Below are 25651 nucleotides of genomic sequence, written 5' to 3'. Positions count from 1 at the left end.
TACCCTGGTAAAATACACCTGGTGGTCTCTGTCCATCACACTGTTAAAGCCCGTCTCGTTGGCCTGTTCCTCATTGGGAAGACATTCACTTCGGGGCACTGATGCTGTGGTGCAAGGCCCTGAGGGCTAAAAAGTGTGGAGTCAGCAGGGAGGCTCTCCCCAGAAAGGGAGGGATGGAGGGACCAGGGATGGAGGAGTGGGGGTGAGGGGGTGGTTTAATGAGTCACAGAGGGGAAGCGTTGGGACGTGGTCAGCTGGACAACGGAAGGGGGGGGTGGAGCCGTTTCCATGGAGACATCACAATCTCCAGATCACCATAGCGACTCAACTCCAACCCCAATTTGGGTTGACTGGCTAGCCGCACATAACTCACACACAGGAATGTATTTATCTGAACTGAAAAGAAGACAGATGCAGCCTTTCTGTAGTTGAGTTGGGCAGCAATCTCATTATTGTAGTAAGTGCTGCAAATTTAGCCCTAATCCCAGTTAATCACAAAGGTTGAGACGGCCAGTTAAGAGGATATGGCTGCACTGGCTGGCTTGGGTACCTCTGTGTACACGGTTTCTAAGAAGCTGAGAAACGACGCATTCGGCTTGCAGCGACGTGTAGTGGCAGCGCCTCCATTCCAGTGGAGGAGGGTAATTCTCTGGGCTTGAGCCAAACTCTGTGCTATTAGACGGCTCTTGCAGACCTGTGTGTGAGACAGAAAACACACACACAGACTTTCCCACAGGCGCACACACATACACACACACATACACACACACACACAATATTTTCTCACACACAGGCACACACAATGAATGTGTACCCAGGGTTACGTCCACACACCCACAGTAGCAGGCACACAGGTGTGAAACCACAGGGGAGGGATGAGAGGATGAGAGACTGGGTTGAGGGGGGCTGGGTGAGTGGGCTGAGGGAGGGGTGGGTGAGTGGGCTGAGGGAGGGGTGGGTGAGTGGGCTGAGGGAGGGGTGGGTGAGTGGGCTGAGGGGGGCTGGGTGAATGGGCTGAGGGGGGCTGGGTGAATGGGCTGAGGGGGGCTGGGTGAATGGGCTGAGGGGGGCTGGGTGAATGGGCTGAGGGGGTCTGGGTGAATGGGCTGAGGGGGGCTGGGTGAATGGGCTGAGGGGGGCTGGGTGAGTGGGATGGGGGGGAGGGCTGGGTGAGTGGGATGGGGGAGGTGAGTCTAGGCAGGGATGAAGGTGGGCCATGAGGCGCTCAGACACATTTGGTCCTTCATTAGGTGTGTGCGTCTCCGTACACACGCCCTGATAAAGCTGTGTGTAATCCCGTTGGACACCTCGCCACACGGTGGCTGATAAGAGGGCTGGCCGTGGGAGACACTGAGCAGCTGTCCCTCTCAGCGCCTAACGAGGCCCAGGCCAGCACTGCCACAGGCCACGCTGGTGGTTATCCACACAAACTATTTGATTTATAAACTGTGTTTCTTGCACCAGACTACAATGCAGCACTACAAGAGTAAAAGTACAGCAAGAGTACAGTAAAAACAACAACAACAAATCACAGTAATTATACAGTTGAAGTCGGAAGTTTACATACTCCTTAGCCAAATACATTTAAACTCAGTTTTTCACAATTCCTGACATTTAATCCTTCCCTGTCTTAGGTCAGTTAGGATCACCACTTTATTTTAAGACTGTGAAATGTCAGAATAATAGTAGAGAGAATGATTTATTTCAGCTTTTATTTCTTTCATCACATTCCCAGTGGGTCAGAAGTTTACATACACTCAATTAGTATTTGGTAGCATTGCCTTTAAATTGTTTAACTTGGGTCAAACGTTTCGGGTAGCCATCCACAAGCTTCCCACAATAAGTTGGGTGAATTCTGGCCCATTACTCCTGACAGAGCTGGTGTAACTTAGACAGGTTTGTAGGCCTCCTTGCTCGCACATGTTTTTTCAGTTCTGCCCACACATTTTCTATAGGATTGAGGTCAGGGCTTTGTGATGGCCACTCCAATACCTTTGTTATCCTTAAGCCATTTTGCCACAACTTTGGAAGTATGCTTGGGGTCATTGTCCATTTGGAAGACCCATTTGCGACCAAGCTTTAACTTCCTGACTGATGTCTTGAGATGTTGCTTCAATATATCCACATAATTTTCCTTCCTCATGATGCCATCTATTTTGTGAAGTGAACCAGTCCCTCCTGCAGCAAAGCACCCCCACAGCATGATGCTGCCACCCCCGTGCTTCACAGTTGGGATGGTATTCTTCGGCTTGCAAGCCACCCCCCTTTTCCTCCAAACATTACAATGGTCATTATGGCCAAACAGTTCTATTTTTGTTTCATCAGACCAGAGCACATTTCTCCAAAAAGTACGATCTTTGTCCCCATGTGCAATTGCAAACCATAGTCTGGCTTTTTTATGGCGGTTTTGGAGCAGTGGCTTCTTCCTTGCTGAGCGGCCTTTCAGGTTATGTCGATATCGGACTCGTATTACTGTGGATATAAATACTTTTGTACCTGTTTCCTCCAGCATCTTCACAAGGTCCTTTGCTGTTGTTCTGGGATTGATTTGTACTTTTCGCACCAAAGAATGTTCATCTCTAGGAGACAGAACGTGTCTCCTTCCTGAGCGGTATGACGGCTGCGTGGTCCCATGGTGTTTATACTTGCGTACTATTGTTTGTACAGATGAACGTGGTACCTTCAGGCGTTTGGAAATTGCTCCCAAGGATGAACCAGACTTGTGGAGGTCTAAAATTTTTTTTCATAGGTTTTGGCTGATTTATTTTGATTTGTCAAGCAAAGAGGCACTGAGTGTGAAGGTAGGCCTTGAAATACATCCACAGGTACACCTCCAATTGACTCAAATGATGTCAATTAGCATGACATCATTTTCTGGAATTTTCCAAGCAGTTTAAAGGCACAGTCAACTTAGTGTATGTAAACTTCTGACCCACTGGAATTGTGATACAGTGAATTATAAGTGAAATAATCAGTCTGTAAACAATTGTTGGAAAAATGACTTGTGTCATACACAAAGTAGATGTCCTAACCGACTTGCCAAAACTATAGTTTGTTAACAAGAAATGTGTGGAGTGGTTGAAAAACTAGTTTTAATGACTCCAACCTAAGTGTATGTAATCTTCCGACTTCAACTGTATATCATCTTTTATAAACTGGGTGGTTCGAGCCCTGAATGCTCATTGGCTGACAGCCGTGGTATATCAGACTGTATACCCTGGTATGACAAAACATTTATTTTTACTGCTCTAATTACATTGGTAACTAGTTTATAATAGTAATAAGGCACCTCTGGGGTTTGTGGTATATGGCCAATATACCACGGCTAAGGCCTGTATCCAGGCACTCCGCGTTGCGTTGTGCATAAGAACAGCCCTTAGCCGTGGTATATTGGCCATATACCACACCCCCCCGGGCCTTATTGCTTAAATATATCATCTCTCTATGTCTTGTCTCTAGGTGTGACCTGTGCTGCCTCTCCTTCCGGACCCATCGCGGCCTTCTGCGGCACAATGCTGGCATCCACAAGCAGCTGCCCACAGACCACGGCGGACGGCCCTTCATCCAGAACAACCCCTCCATCCCCTCTGGCTTCAACGACCTGGCCTTCATCGACTTCTCCTGCTGCAAGTTTCCTCACATCGCCCAGGTCAGAGGAGAAATGATGGACAAAATAATGTTGCTAATGCTCACAATGCTACTGATACTGATACCACACATTATTATGATTATGAAACTGATACTGGTAGTATGTTGGTCATCTATCACACGAGATATCAGTCTACTCTTCCACACTCTAACCCCCTATCTGTCTCTCCAACAGGTATGGTGTGAGACCAACCTCCGCCGGTGCACCAGCAAGTTCCACCGCTTCGTGTGTGAAGCATGCGACAAAGGATTCCCCCTGCACTCGGCCCTGGACCTGCACAAGAAGACCTGCACCATGCATCAGCAGCAGCAGCCGTCACCCACAGGGGGCGCCCAGGAGAAGCCAGCAACCCTGGCCCCTCAGCAGGCCAGCTTCCTGGAGTCCCTGGGTCTGCAGCACATCTCCCAGGTCAAGGTTCAGCCTTCGGCGGATGAGGTCCAGCAAGCCCAGCTGGACAGCATCCGGGTCATCCAAGTGGAGCCTCCGGCCTCCACCCAGCCACAGGAGGCGGATTCTGCGGCTGCGGGTTTCCTCGGCGGCCTGGGCTTGGTGGCGGCCTCGTCCCTGGCCTCGTCCCTGCAGGGCCTGTCCCAGAGGGAAGCCCTCAGCCTGCTCTCCCTGCAGCCCTTACCCACAGGCTTCCTCTTCCACCCGGGCGGTGGTGCTTCGGTCAAGCCTGTGTTTGGCGAGTCTGGCCTGATGGAGCTGGCTGACATCCAGCAGATCCTGAAGGTGACCTCGGCCGCCCCCGGTCAGATGGGCCTCCTGCCGCCCCTGGCCAAGGCTCCCCACTGGGGAGTGTCCGGCCAGGGCCAGGCAGCCGGCTGCAAGCCCATGCCCCCACTGAAGCCAAAGCCCATGGTGGCACCGCGCTCCAGCCTGGCTGCCTCCACGCCTCCGCCGCTCCAGAGCACCCAGCAGGCCTCCTTGGGCTGCATCAGCCCCAGCCTGCCCCCGCCGGCCAGCCAGCTGCTCAAGATGCCCAGAGAATCTTCGTCATCTTCATCGTCGTCGTCATCGTCCTCCTCTTCCTCGGGCAGCCAGGCCTCCCTGGAGAAGATGCAGATGGAGGCGGACTGCATGGGCGACGCCCATGTGCCCAACGACTCGACAGAGCTGCAGATCAAACAAGAGGAGGGCCAGGCGGCCAGGGGGAAGAAGGGGGCAGGGGGTGCCAACCGCGGGGGCGTCAAGGCCTCCTACCCCTGCCGCTTCTGCGACCAGGTGTTTGTTTACTCCGGGGTGCTGCAGGCGCACATGCGCTTCCACCTGGGCATCCTGCCGCACCAGTGCAACATCTGTGACTACGTGGCGCCCGACAAGGCCACCCTTATCCGCCACCTGCGCACACACAGCGGCGAGCGCCCCTACGTCTGCCGCGTCTGCCACTACCCTTTCACCGTCAAGGCCAACTGTGAGCGCCACCTGCGCAAGAAGCACATGAAGAACACGAGGAAAGAGATCGAGAAGAACATCAAGTATGTCTCGTCGACCACCACCCAGGATCCCTTGGAGCAGGCTTCCGCCGGCGACACTGCCTGCCGCTTTTGTGGTGAGGAGCTAAAGACCTACCGGGCTCTCCAGATCCACCTGCGCACCCACAACGGCTGCCAGCGCAAGCCCTTTGAGTGCCGGCGCTGCGGGGCGGCTTTCCTGGCCAAGAGGAACTGCATCCACCACATGCTCAAGCAGCACCCCGAGGTGCAGGAGCGGGAGATCGAGGAGCACATCGCCACCCTTCTCCCCGCCATCACAGCCACCACCTCCAGGGCCAGCCCCAGCAGCCCTCTGGCTCTCAACGGCCTCACGCCCACCCCCACTGCCACCCTGCAGCCGGTCAAGGTGGAGGATCTCAGCATCTACTCCTCCTCTGGTGACTCGGATCAGCCCTTGGACTTCTCCAACAAGAGCCGGGGGGTGGGTGGGACCAGCAGCGGTGCAGGGAGCCTAGCCGGTTCTCCTGGGATCAAACTGGAGACGGTCAGCCCGGCAGCCTACGACTGCTCCATGGAACCTATTGACCTGTCCATCCCCAAGAACCCTAACAAGAGGCTGAAGAGAGACGCCACCACTGTTGACCCGGTGAGCGTGGAGCGCCGAGAGATCAAAAAGGAGCTGCCCTTCCCCAGCTTACTGGACCACCTCGCCTTAGCCCAGGCTCTTCAGCTGGACAAGAGCTATGAGGAGAAGCTGAAGACCGCCCAGTCTGGCTCTTACCAGCTCCCCCCAGTGACCCACTCTACACTGCTCATTAGCACCCCTACTGGCACAGGCCGGGCGCTCCGTCTCAAGCCCCTGCTGCCCAAACCGACCTCTTCTTCCTCCTCCCTGAAAGAGATTCCTCCTCTGGCTTCCATCGCCCAGATCATCTCCTCCGTCTCAACGGCTCCAGACTTGCTCAAGAGGGAGCCCACGCCGGATATAAAGGCTGGCGCCGGCCTCAACGGCCTCCAGACAGAACCGGAGCGTCTAGTTGGGGGCGACAACAGCTCTGAAGCCTCGATGGAAGAGGTCCCCCTAGAAGGATCATCCAGAAAGCGCACTAGGAAGAAGCCAGTGAGCCAGGACAAGACTATGGCACCTGCCCGTGTGCCCATGCCTGAGCAGAACACAGACAGCGGCATGGACCTGGAGTCCAGCGGGGAGTTTGCCAGCGTGGAGAAGATGCTAGCCACCACCGACGCTAACAAGTTCAGCACCTACCTGCGGACGGGGGCGGCGGAGCTTGGAAGGAGGGACGAGGGGAGACAGAGCCCGGGAGAGGAGAAGGAGGAGAAAGAGTCGCCTCCTCAGTCTGTGCCGCCCCAGTCCAAAGGAGGGAAGAAGAATGCCTACTCCAACTCAGTGCAGAAGATGACCTGTCCCTTCTGTCCCCGGGTCTTCCCCTGGGCCAGCTCCCTGCAGAGGCACATGCTCACACACACAGGTAAGCCATAGGGAAACACACACACACACACACACACAGATTGGATAACTCCCTAAATACCTAACACACAGCTCTCATAATAAGTCCTACGTAAATAGCTTGGTTGAAACAATGCAATGATACCTGAAAGATACTGTTCAGTAATGTAGAAAACGTATATCTTATACAACAATTACAAAATGGTTCTTAATTTGACAGGTTTTCTAAAGGTTCTAACTGCTTGCATTTAGCATATTTACAACTTCCTGTGGGTCCACAACATGTCCCTAATACTTCTAATGTGACGTTCAGTCTTCTCTAATGTGCTGTCGGCTACAGGTCAGAAGCCCTTCCCCTGTCCCAAATGTGACGCCTTCTTCTCCACCAAGTCCAACTGTGAGCGCCACCTGCTGCGCAAGCACGGCGTGACCAACCGCTCGCTGCGCCGCAACGGCCAAATGTCCAAGAACAAGGACGGCGACGAGGGTTCACACGACAGTGCTGGTAAGAAACTGTAGTGTAATGTACTGTATTGTACTGTAATGTACTGTAATGTACGGTCTGATCTATAGGTTACCATTCTGTACCTATCTATCCGTAATTTGCCGGTTAATTTTGTGTGTGTGTTCCAGAGAGTTCTGAGAATGAGCAGACTGCAGGGGAGGCTCTGGACCTGAGCAGCATGGACCCCGATCAGAAAAGCTCTGCATCCGAGTCGCCCAGCGCAGACCAAACACCAGACACTGCTGAGCTGCTGCTAGGGGAGATGGAACCGCAACCCAACAACATTGAAAATGACGACAACGACGATTCGCAGAGCAACAAGAGCTTGGACCTCAACTTCGCCAGCAAGCTCATCGACTTCAAGTTCTCTTCGGAAGGCGAGCAGCCCCAGACCTCTCTGGTCGGAGAGAAGGTGGTAGCGGTGGCCGAGCCGGAGAGAGTGACGGACGCCCAGCAGCAGCAGGACCAAGAGCCCCCCAAGTACACCTGCAAGAGCTGCAAGAAAAACTTCCGCTACGCCGCCACCCTGGCTCGCCACGAGAAGGCACACTTGTGTGAGAGTGCACCCCCCGAAGAGGCTTGTGGAACAGAGGAGATTAGGCCCGCCACAGAGGAGCTCCCCAACACTACTACAGCCACCACCTTGGAGGAGGATCAGGAGGAGGGAGAGAAGGATGCTCCGGAAAGCGAGGGAGCGGGCAGCGTGATGGACAGCGGTTCAGAGGAGGAGGAGGAGAAGAAGGAGGAGAGAAGTGACGAGGACGGGGGCTCAGCAGAACCAAAGATTGAAGGAGAGGCGGGTAGAGGGTCGGGGAGCAAGGCAGACAAGAGGAAGAAGATCTGTAACGTGTGCAGCAAACGCTTCTGGTCACTGCAGGATCTGACGAGACACATGCGTTCGCACACAGGTACTAGTTGATACCAGGGGCGCAACTTTGGTTTTAAAAGTGGGGGGGGGGTGGGGCATATATATATATATATATATATATATATATATATATATATATATATATATATATATATATATATATATATATATATATATATATATATATATATATATATATATATATATATATATATATATATATATATATATACACACACACACACAGTGGGGAGAACAAGTATTTGATACACTGTCGAATTTGCAGGTTTTCCTACTTACAAAGCATGTACAGTGGGGAGAACAAGTATTTGATACACTGCCGATTTTGCAGGCTTTCCTACTTACAAAGCATGTAGAGGTCTGTCATTTTTATCATAGGTACACTTCAACTGTGAGAGACGGAATCTAATACAAAAATCCAGAAAATCACATTGTATGATTTTTAAGTAATTAATTTGCATTTTATTGCATGACATAAGTATTTGATACATCAGAAAATAACTTAATATTTGGTACAGAAACCTTTGTGTGCAATTACAGAGATCATACGTTTCCTGTAGGTCTTGACCAGGTTTGCACACACTGCAGCAGGGATTTTGGCCCACTCCTCCATACAGACCTTCTCCAGATCCTTCAGGTTTCGGGGCTGTTGCTGGGCAATACGGACTTTCAGCTCCCTTCAAAGATGTTCTATTGGGTTCAGGTCTGGAGACTGGCTAGGCCACTCCAGGACCTTGAGATGCTTCTTACGGAGCCACTCCTTAGTTGCCCTGGCTGTGTGTTTCGAGTCGTTGTCATGCTGGAAGACCCAGCCACGACCCATCTTCAATGCTCTTACTGAGGGAAGGAGGTTGTTGGCCAAGATCTCGCGATACATGGCCCCATCCAGCCTCCCCTCAATACGGTGCAGTCGTCCTGTCCCCTTTGCAGAAAAGCATCCCCAAAGAATGATGTTTCCACCTCCATGCTTCACGGTTGGGATGGTGTTCTTGGGGTTGTACTCATCCTTCTTCTTCCTCCAAACACGGCGAGTGGAGTTTAGACCAAAAAGCTCTATTTTTGTCTCATCAGACCACATGACCTTCTCCCATTCCTCCTCTGGATCATCCAGATGGTCATTGGCAAACTTCAGACGGGCCTGGACATGCGCTGGCTTGAGCAGGGGGACCTTGCGTGCGCTGCAGGATTTTAATCCATGACGGCGTAGTGTGTTACTAATGGTTTTCTTTGAGACTGTGGTCCCAGCTCTCTTCAGGTCATTGACCAGGTCCTGCCGTGTAATTCTGGGCTGATCCCTCACCTTCCTCATGATCATTGATGCCCCACGAGGTGAGATCTTGCATGGAGCCCCAGACCGAGGGTGATTGACCGTCATCTTGGAGTTCTTCCATTTTCTAATAATTGCGCCAACAGTTGTTGCCTTCTCACCAAGCTGCTTGCCTATTGTCCTGTAGCCCATCCCAGCCTTGTGCAGGTCTACAATTTTATCCCTGCTGTCCTTACACAGCTCTCTGGTCTTGGCCATTGTGGAGATGTTGGAGTCTGTTTGATTGAGTGTGTGGACAGGTGTCTTTTATACAGGTAATGAGTTCAAACAGGTGCAGTTAATACAGGTAATGAGTGGAGAACAGGAGGGCTTCTTAAAGAAAAACTAACAGGTCTGTGAGAGCCGGAATTCTTACTGGTTGGTAGGTGATCAAATACTTATGTCATGCAATAAAATGCAAATTAATTACTTAAAAATCATACAATGTGATTTTCTGGATTTTTGTTTTAGATTCCGTCCCTCACAGTTGAAGTGTACCTATAATAAAAATTACAGACCTCTACATGCTTTGTAAGTAGGAAAACCTGCAAAATCGGCAGTGTATCAAATACTTGTTCTCCCCACTGTGTGTGTGTATATATATATATATATATATATATATATATATATATATATATATATATATATATATATATATATATATATATATATATATAGTTTTTTTTTATATATACAGTACCAGTCAAAAGTTTGAACACACCTACTCATTCAAGGGTTTTTCTTTATTTTTACTTATTTTTTTACATTGTGGATTAATAGTGAAGACATCAAAACTATGAAATAACACATATGGAATCATGTAGTAACCAAAAATGTGTTAAACAAATCTAAATATATTGCCTTGATGACAGCTTTGCACACTCTTGGCATTCTCTCAGCCAGCTTCATCTGGAATGCTTTTCCAACAGTCTTGAAGGAGAACCCACATATGCTGAGCACTTGTTGGCTGCTTATCCTTCACTCTGCAGTAAAACTCATCCCAAACCATCTCAATTGGGTTGAGGTCGGGGGATTGTGGAGACCAGGTCATCTGATGCAGCACTCCATCACTCTCCTTCTTGGTCAAATAGCCCTTACACAGCCTGGAGGTGTGTTGGGTCATTGTCCTGTTGGAAAAACAAATGATTGTCCCACTAAGCCCAAACCAGATGGGATGGCGTATCACTGCAGAATGCTGTGTGCATTGAATTCTAAATAAATCACAGACTGTCACCAGCAAAGCACCCTCACACCATCACACCTCCTCCTCCATGCTTCACTGTGGGAACTACACATGCGGAGATCATTCGTTCACCTACACTGCGTCTCACAAAGACAATGTAGAAAATAGTTTTGAATAAATAAAAACTTGAATGAGTAGGTGTGTCCAAAGCTTTGACTGTGTATATGTAGAGATATATACAGTGGGGGAAAAAAGTATTTAGTCAGCCACCAATTGTACAAGTTCTCCCAGTTAAAAAGATGAGAGAGGCCTGTAATTTTCATCATAGGTACACGTCAACTATGACAGACAAATTTAGAAAAAAAAATCCAGAAAATCACATTGTAGGATTTTTAATGAATTTATTTGCAAATTATGGTGGAAAATAAGTATTTGGTCACCTACAAACAAGCAAGATTTCTGGCTCTCACCAGACCTGTAACTTCTTCTTTAAGAGGCTCCTCTGTCCTCCACTCGTTACCTGTATTAATGGCACCTGTTTGAACTTGTTATCAGTATAAAAGACACCTGTCCACAACCTCAAACAGTCACACTCCAAACTCCACTATGGCCAAGACCAAAGAGCTGTCAAAGGACCCCAGAAACAAAATTGTAGACCTGCACCAGGCTGGGAAGACTGAATCTGCAATAGGTAAGCAGCTTGGTTTGAAGAAATCAACTGTGGGAGCAATTATTAGGAAATGGAAGACATACAAGACCACTGATAATCTCCCTCGATCTGGGGCTCCACGCAAGATCTCACCCCGTGGGGTCAAAATGATCACAAGAACGGTGAGCAAAAATCCCAGAACCACACGGGGGGACCTAGTGAATGCAGAGAGCTGGGACCCAAGTAACAAAGCCGACCATCAGTAACACACTACGCCGCCAGGGACTCAAATCCTGCAGTGCGAGACGTGTCCCCCTGCTTAAGCCAGTACATGTCCAGGCCCGTCTGAAGTTTGCTAGAGTGCATTTGGATGATCCAGAAGAGGATTGGGAGAATGTCATATGGTCAGATGAAACCAAAATAGAACTTTTTGGTAAAAACTCAACTCGTCGTGTTTGGAGGACAAAGAATGCTGAGTTGCATCCAAAGAACACCATACCTACTGTGAAGCATGGGGGTGGAAACATCATGCTTTGGGGCTGTTTTTCTGCAAAGGAACCAGGACGACTGATCCGTGTAAAGGAAAGAATGAATGGGGCCATGTATCGTGAGATTTTGAGTGAAAACCTCCTTCCATCGGCAAGGGCATTGAAGATGAAACGTGGCTGGGTCTTTCAGCATGACAATGATCCCAAACACACCGCCTGGGCAACGAAGGAGTGGCTTCGTAAGAAGCATTTCAAGGTCCTGGAGTGACCTAGCCAGTCTCCAGATCTCAACCCCATAGAAAATCTTTGGAGGGAGTTGAAAGTCCGTGTTGCCCAGCGACAGCCCCAAAACATCACTGCTATAGAGGAGATCTGCATGGAGGAATGGGCCAAAATACCATCAACAGTGTGTTGAAAACCTTGTGAAGACTTACAGAAAACGTTTGACCTGTGTCATTGCCAACAAAGGGTATATAACAAAGTATTGAGAAACTTTAGTTATTGACCAAATACTTATTTTCCACCATAATTTGCAAATTAATTCATTAAAAATCCTACAATGTGATTTTCTGGATTTCTTTTCCTAATTTTGTCTGTCATAGTTGACGTGTACCTATGATGAAAATTACAGGCCTCTCTCATCTTTTTAAGTGGGAGAACTTGCACAATTGGTGGCTGACTAAATACTTTTTTCCCCCACTGTATATAGATATATATATACTGCTCAAAAAATAAAGGGAACACTTAAACAACACAATGTAACTCCAAGTCAATCACACTTCTGTGAAATCAAACTGTACACTTAGGAAGCAACACTGATTGACAATACATTTCACATGCTGTTGTGCAAATGGAATAGACAACAGGTGGAAATTATAGGCAATTAGCAAGACACCCCCAATAAAGGACTGGTTTTGCAGGTGGTGACCACAGACCACTTCTCAGTTCCTATGCTTCCTGGCTGATGTTTTGGTCACTTTTGAATGCTGGCGGTGCTTTCACTCTAGTGGTAGCATGAGACGGAGTCTACAACCCACACAAGTGGCTCAGGTAGTGCAGCTCATCCAGGATGGCACATTTTTTATTTTTTTATTTCACCTTTATTTAACCAGGTAAGCCAGTTGAGAACAGGTTCTCATTTACAACTGCGACCTGGCCAAGATAAAGCAAAGTAGTGCAATAAAAACAACAGAGTTACATATGGGGTAAAAAAAACATAAAGTCAGAAATACAACAGAAAATATATATACAGTGTGTGCAAATGTAGCAAGTTATGGAGGTAAGGCAATAAATAGGCTATAGTGCAGAATAATTACAATAGTATTAACACTGGAATGCTAGATGTGCAAGAGATTATGTGCAAATAGAGATACTGGGGTGCAAAAGAGCAAAATAAATAACAATATAGGGATGAGGTAGTTGGGTGGGCTAATTTCGGATGGGCTGTGTACAGGTGCAGTGATCGGTAAGGTGCTCTGACAACTGATGCTTAAAGTTATTGAGGGAGATAAGAGTCTCCAGCTTCAGAGATTTTTGCAATTCGTTCCAGTCATTGGCAGCAGAGAACTGGAAGGAATGGCGGCCAAAGGAGGTGTTGGCTTTGGGAATGACCAGTGAGATATACCTGCTGGAGCGCAGACTACGGGTGGGTGCTGCTATGGTGACCAATGAGCTAAGATAAGGCGGGGATTTACCTAGCAGTGATTTATAGATGGCCTGGAGCCAGTGGGTTTGACGACGAACATGTAGTGAGGACCAGCCAACAAGAGCGTACAGGTCACAGTGGTGGGTAGTGTATGGGGCTTTGGAGACAAAACGGATGGCACTGTGATAGACTACATCCAATTTGCTGAGTAGAGTGTTGGAGGCTATTTTGTAAATTACATCGCCGAAGTCAAGGATCGGTAGGATAGTCAGTTTTACGAGGGCATGTTTGGCAGCATGAGTGAAGGAGGCTTTATTGCGAAATAGGAAGCCGATTCTAGATTTAACTTTGGATTGGAGATTCTTTATGTGAGTCTGGAAGTTGAGTTTACAGTCTAACCAGACACCTAGGTATTTGTAGTTGTCCACATACTCTAGGTCAGACCCGTCGAGAGTGGTGATTCTAGTCGGGTGGGCGGGTGCCAGCAGCGTTCGATTGAAAAGCATGCATTTAGTTTTACTAGTGTTTAAGAGCAGTTGGAGGCTACTGAAGGATTGTTGTATGGCATTGAAGCTCGTTTGGAGGTTTGTTAACACAGTGTCCAATGAAGGGCCAGATGTATACAAAATGGTGTCGTCTGCGTAGAGGTGGATCTGAGAGTCACCAGCAGCAAGAGCGACATCATTGATATACACGATTGATATACATCAATGCGAGCTGTGGCAAGAAGGTTTGCTGTGTCTGTCAGCGTAGTGTCCAGAGCATGGAGGCGCTACCAGGAGACAGGCCAGTACATCAGGAGACGTGGAGGAGGCCGTAGGAGGGCAACAACCCAGCAGCAGGACCGCTACCTCCGCCTTTGTGCAAGGAGGAGCAGGAGGAGCACTGCCAGAGCCCTGCAAAATGACCCCCAGCAGGCCACAAATGTGCATGTGTCTGCTCAAATGGTCAGAAACAGACTCCATGAGGGTGGTATGAGGGCCCGACGTCCACAGGTGGGGGTTGTGCTTACAGCCCAACACCGTGCAGGACGTTTGGCATTTGCCAGAGAACACCAAGATTGGCAAATTCGCCACTGGCGCCCTGTGCTCTTCACAGATGAAAACAGGTTCACACTGAGCACATGTGACAGATGTGACAGAGTCTAGAGACGCCGTGGAGAACGTTCTGCTGCCTGCAACATCCTCCAGCATGACCGGTTTGGCGGTGGGTCAGTCATGGTGTGGGGTGGCATTTCTTTGGGGGGCCGCACAGCCTCCATGTGCTCGCCAGAGGTAGCCTGACTGCCATTAGGTACCGAGATGAGATCCTCAGACCCCTTGTGAGACCATATGCTGGTGCGGTTGGCCCTGGGTTCCTCCTAATGCAAGACAATGCTAGACCTCATGTGGCTGGAGTGTGTCAGCAGTTCCTGCAAGAGGAAGGCATTGATGCTATGGACTGGCCCGCCCGTTCCCCAGACCTGAATCCAATTGAGCGCATCTGGGACATCATGTCTCGCTCCATCCACCAACGCCACATTGCACCACAGACTGTCCAGGAGTTGGCGGATGCTTTAGTCCAGGTCTGAGAGGAGATCCCTCAGGAGACCATCTGCCACCTTATCAGGAGCATGCCCAGGCGTTGTAGGGAGGTCATACAGGCACGTGGAGGCCACACACACTACTGAGCCTCATTTTGACTTGTTGTAAGGACATTACATCAAAGTTGGATCAGCCTGTAGTGTGGTTTTCCACTTTAATTTTGAGGGTGACTCCAAATCCAGACCTCCATGGGTTGATAAATTTGATTTCCATTGATAATTTTTGTGTGATTTTGTTGTCAGCACATTCAACTATGTAAAGAAAAAAGTATTTAATAAGATTATTTCATTCATTCAGATCTAGGATGTGTTATTTTAGTGTTCCCTTTATTTTTTTGAGCAGTATATATATTTTTTTTTATCCGGTCGGATAGGCACTCCAAACAGCCTACCCGACCGCTCGGAGGCGTCTGCATGGTCCTAAAGCACACTGTTGCATCGTTTTTGCATCACATTCCAATTATAAAACTGGGGGACAAAAATGTAATTTCAGAATGTGGGGGGGACATGTCCCTCCTCCCATCCCCAGTGAAAGTTGCGCCCCTGGTTGATACTATCAGCTATTTCTTTATGCATTTATTGTTGTAGCTTTACCTTCTTTAAAGATATGTTTTACCTGTCCCTGTTCTGGTGTAAATAATGATGTACATGTTTGTGTTTTTCTTCAGGTGAGAGGCCCTACAAGTGCCAGACGTGCGAGCGCACCTTCACCCTGAAGCACAGCCTGGTGAGGCACCAGCGGATCCACCTGAAGCCACGGGGTAGCGAGGGGGCAGAAGAAGCTGATGCCAACGGGGCAGAGGCCCCGGCCGGAGACTCAGCTAGTGAGGAGGGAGAGTGCACCCCCACCAGCACCTGCCCCCCTTCAGAGAACGAGAGCGAAAGCACCGGAGGGGCCAGGGAGGAGGGAGGCGAGGGAACTGAGAAAGAGGCCCCTCTGCCGGGCCCCATATTCCAGGCCCAGTCCCTGTCCACCACTGAACCAGCCCAGTCAGAGTCCGCTACAGAGGCCATTGCTGAGCCGCTCGTTGAGCCAGTCACGGAAGCAGACTCGGAACCGGCCTCGGAACCAGTCTCTGAATCCGTTCCTGACCCATCTGTAGAACAATCCTCAGACGGCCCCTCTGAAACAGCTGTAGAACTAGACGCTGAGGTATCAGCCTCTGAAATGGCTAGAGAAACAGATGACAATGCAGCCACTCAACCGCCAACAGAAACCCCCAAAGAATCTTCCACAGAGTCCCCAGCCCCACAGCCCACTACCCCAGAGAAAGACCCCGATGGCCCCTCGGAAGGCTTCATCCAAGGCCTACTGGAGATCCACACCAAGCCTTCCCTGGAGCACATCCTACCCGCTGGCGAAGCTCCCTTGGTGGGCGTTGAGTGAGGGAGGCTCCCTCCTCCCTACCCCAGTCTCTGGTTCTCTTTATGCAGTGGACCACTGTATGTGCCGCAGTGCCATAAGATAGAAGTACTCCTAAAAAATGCAAGACGATGAAATCAAGAAGAAACACCTTGTTTCTAAGTGCCTTACTACTTCTATTTTGTTTGTTTTTTTGCTATATCTTTATCTACATTTATCTATGGAGGATCTAATTTTTTATAGCGTTTTATGATGATTACATAATTGTTTTTGGATTCTATGAGATGAACGTTGAATAAGCAATAAATTAAATCAAATTTAACATGACCGATTTATATTAAATGATCAAGTGTGTGACAGAAAAAAAGAACAGTTATTGTATATTTAAACCACAGTCGTACCTTAAAAACAATGCTGAGACTGAGAAAAGACTGAGTAAGTTCACAAGCAGTGGGGATAAAGTCACTTATGTAACTGGAAACACAGCTATAGCAGATACCTGTCACAAAGGTGTCCTGAAAAAAGACTGTTGTTCTCTCCCCTTCATCTTGATTTACTATCTCTCTCATGATCCCTTATCCCTGATAACCAACATCTACAGTCTCTCTGGTTGTATTGAGAATACATGAATGAACTGTGACATAATTTGGTGTTAGGAGACAGGCAAATCAAAGAAAACAGACTTGACAATGGATAGCGTACCATATCTGAGATCTCTGCTTTTGCGTTTTGTTTTAACATGCCCCCTTCCCCTAGGCTCTCTTTATTTGCCATAGATGATATGGGCAATATTTGCCTGAATATTTTTTTTTTGTTTGTTTTCAGAATCATTCTCATTTAATTTCATATGTGTTGACCATGTTGCATGTGGGAGTATTGTGTGGTTGTGTGTGTGTTATTCGTTCAGGAGAGGTTGGGGTATATAAGGTGTTTGCGGAAATGTACTATTCCAGAACAAAAGGGCTTGATATGTGTACCCCCCCATCTCTCACAGTCACCTTCTAGCGTTCTGTACTGTCTGTACTACCACCAGTGTGTCTGGCTTGTGTTGTGTCCACCTCCCCCTTAGTGGCAACTCATTTCCTTGCGGCTACTTTAGATGTCTTCCAAAACCAACCGTCACTGTGTTCTTAGAGCCCTACCTGTGGTTCTGCTAGGTTATTTGGATGCAGAACTCACCTCGTGCTCTAGGTGGAACACCACTCAGTTTTTTGTCGGTTTTGTCTACTTGAACTTTTGTAGCCCTGCTGCCTCCCTTCAGGCAGCCTCCTAACACCACCCCACTCACCCCTCCTACCACCACCCCACTCACCCCTTTTCACCACCCCACTCACCCCTCCTTCCACCACCCCACTCACCCCTCCTTCCACCACCCCACTCACCCCTCCTTCCACCACCCCACTCACCCCTCCTTCCACCACCCCACTCACCCCTCCTTTCACCACCCCACTCACCCCTCCTTTCACCACCTCACTCGCCCCTCCTTCCACCACCCCACTCACCCCTCCTTCCACCACCCCACTCACCCCTCCTTCCACCACCTCACTCGCCCCTCCTTCCACCACCCCACTCACCCCTCCTTCCACCACCCCACTCACCCCTCCTTCCACCACCCCACTCACCCCTCCTACCACCACCCCACTCACCCCTCCTTCCACCACCTCACTCGCCCCTCCTTCCACCACCCCACTCGCCCCTCCTTCCACCCCCCAGCCCAGAGCATCTTTCCGAGGTGGGACTCAAATGTCAATCATGTCACCTTGCCGGGTTGAAGTTTATCTAAAAGTATTTCCTTTTTTTCCTGTGTTTTTTCTTCTTTCTTCTCTTTTTATATTTTTAAAAAACCTCAGAAGCAAACAAATCAAACCTCATGGCGCAGTAAGACGCAGGCAGCATCGGCTGGCTGGAGGCTGACGGACCGAGAGCAGAGAGCGCTGGACTAGTCAGCCGCCGCCAGACAACTGCCCATATGGCACTAACAAAATACAAACAAACCTACTACGGCAATCAGAGAGAGAATGAACTGAAGTGAATTTCTGAGCTGTGTTTGGAACTTGAACGTAACACAGAGTATTAAGTGGAGGGGAAAGGAGGGGGTGATGCGCATTGACAGGTGGCGAGGCTAGTACTCCATGCAGAAAGAAGTCTGCCCTCTAGTGGCCGTACCCCAGTATCGCCCCCATCCCAACCCTGCTCTCAGGCACAGGGAAAGTATTGTCAAAATAGAATGCTAAATGCAATTGTTTTCTAAAAAAAACACTGTGTTAAGGGACTCACTCAACTTATCTCATTTGTACCTTTGACCCTGTGTGGGTGTATGATTATGAGTCCCATAAGAATGCACATGGACTGTTTTTATTGTATTTATTTGGAAATCCGGTGAGGGGTGAATAGATGTGACTTGAGGAGAAGCCATGTATTATTACCACATTGATGCTGCAGAGAATAACGGATTGAAATCCACAAAATGGTCGCCCAGCATCGGCCCGGGACTTCTATTAGCAATAATCACTATTGATTCGAAAGCTTTATGTAGACCTTTGTATGTGTTTATAGACTGTGCGTGTCTATTTTTGTTTTGTTTATTATTTTTAGTTTGGCTAAGATTTTTTGTTTTGTTCTCAGATATATAAATACGTATAAAACTGTGAAATTCATTGTGTTTCAGATAATGGGTGAGTTTTAGGCTTGTTTTTCATGTAACCCTAATTTGTTCGATTATGGATGATTTCTTTTTTTCTCTCCATCTTGCTCTCAGGGTCTTTATAAAATGCATATTCAATACTTCTAAGTCGCTTTGGATAAAAGCGTCTGCTAAATGGCATATTATTATTATTATTATTATTACTTCATTTTCCTGAGTTGCAAGAAGTTCTTACAAGTAATGAATTTTTTTTACGATTAAAACTCAATCACTACATTTAGCACTTGACTGTGAACTCAAATCAGCAGAACAGAGAAAATGAGCTTGTGCTCAAATCCTCGTGGTTGAGAGTGTGCTGTCAGCAGCATTCTTTTTTAATAGTATACCCATAAACAATGTTTTTCTTTCTTTTTTTTGTCTGATTTTGATTGATTATACATTTTTACCCCCTCCCTCACCGTATCAACCTCTCTCGTTTGACGAGGATTTAAATCGTGACTCTGTAAAGACCAATGAAAGTGGCTGTGTCACTGTCTGACGTTCTGACCCTTTGTTGAAGGGAACTTTGTGTCAATGCTACGGCCACACCAGAACTCACCCCATAAATGGACTTTGATCAGAACCTTTAACGTTAGCTACACTGCTCCCCTCCCTCCTGGTATTACAGTGCTTCAGAATCAGAAATGTAAGCTGTTCTGTGTCGAAAAAATTTAAGCAATAAAGATATATTAAGGAAAGGTGTGAATCAAACTGGCCTGGTGGTGTCTTTTATTGTCTGGCACAAACCTGCATTGATCACCTGTACTATGAATTCTGTTTTACACTATGTATGGCCCTGTACACACTCACACTCTACAACACATTAGACACAACAGTTGTGATACAACAGTTTGTCTTTACAAAAATGTTTTCAGAGCTGTTTTGGAGACACACAATGATTGTGTAAAGTTTTTGTGCAGACAAACCCTTGGTTGTATCGCAAAAATATCTGTTGAATCACAACCATTGAGTCCAATATGTGTACATCAGTTGTGCAATCTGAGCGTGGAAGTGGCCTCAAGGTTCTGGAAAGTGTGAACAATGTGAAAAGAAAATATCCAAGCCAGCATATTACGGTTCCGGTCAACCCTATCCTATACACTGTGAATCAATCAAGTAAGTGAATGAATGTAGGGTGCAAAGTGAACGTACTCAGTCAGCATTCGCCCATGCCCAAGTGGTTCCCATTTATTTTAATTTTTTTACTGTATAGGGTCGTTCCATGAAATGAGTCCCTTTTTGGTAGTGTAACTTGGTTAATTTAATAAAAAACACGTTTTCCCATCTCAATGGGTGAAATTAAAGAAATGACTATAGTAAGTGCCAAATAATGATCTTAAATCAGCCATACATCCCCTTGTGAGCGGGGAATGGAAGCTTGTTGTGTGCAAACAGGGAGGGACAATTGATTCCCACAGGGGGCCAGTATGAAAATGTATGCACTCACTAACTGTAAGTCGCTCTGGATAAGAGTGTCTGCTAAATGACTTAAATGTAAATGTAAGCTTCATCAAAAAATTTGAATTATTAAAACTTTCTAGCCTGTCTATCAATGGGTAACTGGGTGGACGATTTTATCTTAAATCAGCTATACATCCCCTTGTGACAGGAGGAATAGAAGCTTGTTGTGTGCAAACAGGGAGGAGCAATTGAATGCAAGTTTCCCCCCAAAAATGTAATTGTAAGAACTTTCTAGCCTGTCTATCTATGGGTTACAGGGTTGACAACGTGTTATGCTCAACCCACTCAGTTTCCCACCACAAAACACCAGAAAATGGCCAAAAGGAGTAGAACCAGCTCACCTGCTATTACACTATGATTTGACTATTAGATGTTTAATGTTTATTTTGAATAAGGAATAGTTACACCATATTAAAATGAGAGTTCAGTTCATGTAACAGGGTTGACCTTAAAATGAGGGCCAGGTTGTTTTTTTTAACCTTAAAATGAATGACTAATCACATGAAAAAAAAACTGGGGCTTTACAATGATGGTGAAAACTTAAGACATTTTGGGGCTAAAATCTTCAGAGAAGTCATAGAGTGCACAGAGGGACATGTCAAAATGCGGCATTTTGGCACTTTAGCAAGTCTTTATTCATATTAAAAATCAGATTTATAGAATTTCCCATGTGGTCTATATTAAAGTTCACTTCATTTAATATATCAGGCACAATTTCTACTTAACCTATCAAAGGCATGTAAAAGGGACTCATTTCGTGGAACGACCCTCTAACCTGAAGCTTTGGGGCGATTTCTTGGACGATCAAATAAACAAAAGAGATACTCCAGGTTCTCAAACTCAGGTCCTGTGAATACATCATTTATATTTGTGTTTTAGATGTCATGTATATTAAACTGTATTTGTCAAATACAGACAAGATCTCTGCAAATACACAACTCACTTTATACACGCACACCATTCCACAAGTCCAGAGATACACTACATGACCAAAGGTATGTGGACACCTGCTTGTCAAACATCTCATTTAAAAAACGTTGGTCCCCCCTTTGCTGCTATAACAGCCTCCACTCTCCTGGGAATGCGTTCCACTAGATGTTGGAACATTGCTGTGGGGACTTGCTACCATTCAGCCACAAGAGCATTAAGCATTAGTGAGGTCCGGCACTGATGTTGGCGATTAGGCCTGGTTTGCAGTTGGCGTGCCAATTTATCCTAAAGGTGTTCGATGGGGTTGAGGTCAGGGCTCTGTGCAGGCCAGTCAAGTTCTTCCACTCCGATCAACAAAACATTTCTGTATGGACCTCACTTTGTGCACGGGTCATTGTCATGCTGAAACAGGAAAGGGCCTTCCACAAACTGTAGCCACAAAGTTGGAAGCACAGAATCGTCTAGAATGTCATTGTATGCTGTAGCATTAAAATTTCCCTTACATTTTAGTCATCTTATCCAGAGCGACTTACAGTTAGTGAGTGCATCATTTTTTAAATTTTTTATACTTCACTGGAACTAAGGGGCCTAGCCCAAACCATGAAAAACAGCCCCAGACCATTATTCCTCCTCCACTAAACTTTACAGTTGGCACTATGCATTGGAGCAGGTAGCGTTCTCCTGGCATCCGCCAAACACAGATTCGGACTGCCAGATGGTTAATTGTGATTCATCACTCCAGAGAAGGCGTTTCCACTGCTCCAGAGTCCAATGGCGGCGAGCTTTACACCACTCCAGCCGACGCTTGGCTTTGCGCAGAGTGATCTTAGGCTTGTGTGCGGCAGCTCGGCCATGGAAACCCACTTCATGAAGCTCCAGACAAACAGTTAATGTGCTTACTTTGCTTCCAAAGGCAGTTTGGAACTCGGTAGTGAGTGTTGCAACCGAGGACAGATGATTTTATACATGCTACGCGTTTCAGAACTCAGCGGTCCTGTTCTGTGATCTTGTGTGGCAGAGCCGTTGTTGCTTCTAGACTTTCAACGTCACAATAACAGCGCTTACAGTTGACCGGGGCAGCTCTAGCAGGGCAGAAATTTGACAAACTGACTTGTTGAAAAGGTGGCATCCTATGATGGTGCCCGTTGATAGTCACCGAGTTCTTCAGTAAGGCCATTCTACTGCCAATGTTTGTCTATGGAGATTGTGTGCTCTATTTTATACACCTGTCAGCAACGGGTGTGGATGCAACAGCTGAATCCACGAATTTGAATGTGTGTCCACATACTTTTATATACAGTGGGGAAAACATGTATTTAGTCAGCCACCAATTGTGCAAGTTCTCCCACTTAAAAAGATGAGAGAGGCCTGTGATTTTCATCATAGGTACACGTCAACTATGACAGACAAAATGAGAAAAAAAATCCTGAAAATCACATTATAGGATTTTTAATGAATTTATTTGCAAATTATGGTGGAAAATAAGTATTTGGTCAATAACAAACATTTCTGAATACTTTGTTATATACCTTTTGTTGGCAATGACACAGGTCAAACGTTTTCTGTAAGTCTTCACAAGGTTTTCACACACTGTTGCTGGTATTTTGGCCCATTCCTCCATGCAGATCTCCTCTAGAGCAGTGATGTTTTGGGGCTGTCGCTGGGCAACACGGACTTTCAACTCCCTCCAAGATTTTCTATGGGGTTGAGATCTGGAGACTGGCTAGGCCACTCCAGGACCTTGAAATGCTTCTTATGAAGCCACTCCTTCGTTGCCCGGGCGGTGTGTTTGGGATCATTGTCATGCTGAAAGACCCAGCCACGTTTCATATTCAATGCCCTTGCTGATGGAAGGAGGTTTTCACTCAAAATCTCACGATACATGGCCCCATTCATTCTTTCCTTTACACGGATCAGTCGTCCTGGTCCCTTTGCAGAAAAACAGCCCCAAAGCATGATGTTTCCACCCCCTTGCTTCACAGTAGGTATGGTGTTCTTTGGATGCAACTCAGCATTCTTTGTCCTCCAAACACGACGAGTTGAGTTTTTACCAAAAAGTTATATTTTGGTTTCATCTGACCATATGACATTCTCCCAATCCTCTTCTGGATCATCCAAATGCACTCTAGCAAACTTCAGATAGGCCTGGACATGTACAGGCTTAAGCAGAGGGACACGTCTGCACTGCAGGATTTGAGTCCCTGGCGGCGTAGTGTGTTACTGATGTTAGGCTTTGTTACTTTGGTCCCAGCTCTCTGCAGGTCATTCACTAGGTCCCCCTGTGTGGTTCTGGGATTTTTGCTCACCGTTCTTGTGATCATTTTGACCCAACGGGGTGAGATCTTGCGTGGAGCCCCAGATCGAGGGAGATTATCAGTGGTCTTGTATGTCTTCCATTTCCTAATAATTGCTCCCACAGTTGATTTCTTCAAACCAAGCTGCTTACATATTGCAGATTCAGTCTTCCCAGCCTGGTGCAGGTCTACAATTTTGTTTCTGGTGTCCTTTGACAGCTCTTTGGTCTTGGCCATAGTGGAGTTTGGAGTGTGACTGTTTGAGGTTGTGGACAGGTGTCTTTTATACTGATAACAAGTTCAAACAGGTGCCATTAATACAGGTAACGAGTGGAGGACAGAGGAGCCTCTTAAAGAAGAAGTTACAGGTCTGTGAGAGCCAGAAATCTTGCTTGTTTGTAGGTGACCAAATACTTATTTTCCACCATAATTTACAAATAAATTCATTAAAAATCCTACAATGTGATTTTCAGGAAAAAAAAATCTCAATTTGTCTGTCATAGTTGACGTGTACCTATGATGAAAATTACAGGCCTCATCTTTTTAAGTGGGAGAACTTGCACAATTGGTGGCTGACTAAATACTTTTTTTCCCCACTGTATATATAGTGTATCTAGTAAACATACTCTTGTATAAATAGTGTAGGCCTACTGGAGGAGTTACTGGCTAGCTATAGTGGCTAGCTTATGCCGTGTTCAAAACAACTGGGAACTCGGAAATCAACGACTTCTGACTTCAGTGCGTTCAAAACAACTGGGAACTCAAACAAATTTAAATAATGACTGGGGAACAATTTTGTGAACGGTCATCCAACTCGGAATTCCAAGATGGAAACTCGGTGTATCTTTCTAGAACTTTCTGACTTGAAGATCACTGACGACATGATTTTACATATTTTTTTTCTTCAGAGCTCCCTGTTGTCTTGAAAGCATCATTAGCTGACTAACTAGCTATTTCGGTCGCGGCGCGCATGGCCAGAATTAAACATCTATGAACACACCCCATTTCTGTTTGAAAATTTAGAAAGAGGTGGCACTGTTTTTCGTGCCCAAAGTTGACTTTTAATAGTAATGGTTTGTCGAGATCGGTGTGGAAGAACTTGACTGGCCCTGACCTCAACCCCATCGGGATGAATTGGCACGCCAACATCAGTGCCGGACCTCACTAATGCTTGTGGCTGAATGGACGCAAGTCCCCGCAGCAATGTTCCAACATTTAGCGGAAAGCTTTCCCAGAAAAGTTGAGGCTGTTAAAGCAGCAAAGGGGCGACCAACTCCCATGATTTTGGAATGAGATGTTCGACAAGCAAGTGTCCACATACCTTTGGTCACATAGTGTATCTCTAAGGCCGGGGCCGTAGCCACAAAGTGTCTGAGTGCTGATCTAGTATCAGTTTTGCCTTTTAAATCATAATGAATAAGATTATATGGTCAGATCCTAGATCAGCACTCCTACACTGAGACTCTTGTGGATACAGGCCCGGGATTCAAACAAACCACAATGCGCAGACATCGCACTGCATTTTACTTTTAAAAAGGTTATTTATTTTTAAGCAATGCAATTTCAAAAATTGTACCAAGTTTACTACAATATGTTTTCATTAAAAGTTGATATACAGATCAAAAATCAATTTGGAATCCATCTATTCTCAAATGGTCATTAAAAAGCTCAGTGAAAGATGCCATGAATCAAACAATAGAAAGGGGGGGGGAAGGAAGATTTAATTGCGAACATTTGTTTTCACAAATTTGACAGTCCTTGAAAGTCAGTGCCGAACAGTTAGCCCAAAGCCCCTCTCAGATGTTTATGAAATGGGGGGCCTTGCAATACAGTAGTAAATGTACTGTGCCTGTAAAATGCACGAGTTGTAATTCCAGACAAGTCAAGAAACTAAATTAGCTTTGCAGTGCACTCATCAATATATACACACACACACACACACACACACACCAGTGCTTTATTCAGATCTAAAATTAAATACTGAATTCAAACTTGTATTTGACATAAATCGAGCCTGAAATATGTGAATGCAAGTTTACAGTAAATGAGACAAAACATGTTTGTTTTTTTCACAGGCACATTGGAGGACAAAAGAAGACCGTTTACAATATACTCATGTC

General features: G+C 46.7%; 1 protein-coding gene across 1 annotated transcript; it reads left to right on the top strand.

Moving 5' to 3' along the window:
* Window positions 1-3459: 3459 nt before the first annotated feature.
* On the top strand, window positions 3460-17587 carry LOC311113970 (ras-responsive element-binding protein 1-like; the record flags this gene model as incomplete). Its single annotated transcript, XM_084189235.1, has 5 exons — window positions 3460-3649; window positions 3824-6575; window positions 6894-7058; window positions 7187-7966; window positions 15469-17587. Coding segments are annotated over 5 exons (4606 nt in total), but the record flags the coding sequence as incomplete, so codon positions are not given.
* Between the last annotated feature and the right edge of the window lie 8064 nt (window positions 17588-25651).

The sequence above is a fragment of the Coregonus lavaretus genome (assembly GCF_964263955.1).
Source record: "Coregonus lavaretus genome assembly, contig: HAP1_SCAFFOLD_7405, whole genome shotgun sequence".
NCBI classification, from domain to species: domain Eukaryota; kingdom Metazoa; phylum Chordata; class Actinopteri; order Salmoniformes; family Salmonidae; genus Coregonus; species Coregonus lavaretus.
Note: the sequence above shows the minus strand (reverse complement) of the source record. Positions and strands in the feature narration are given on the sequence as shown.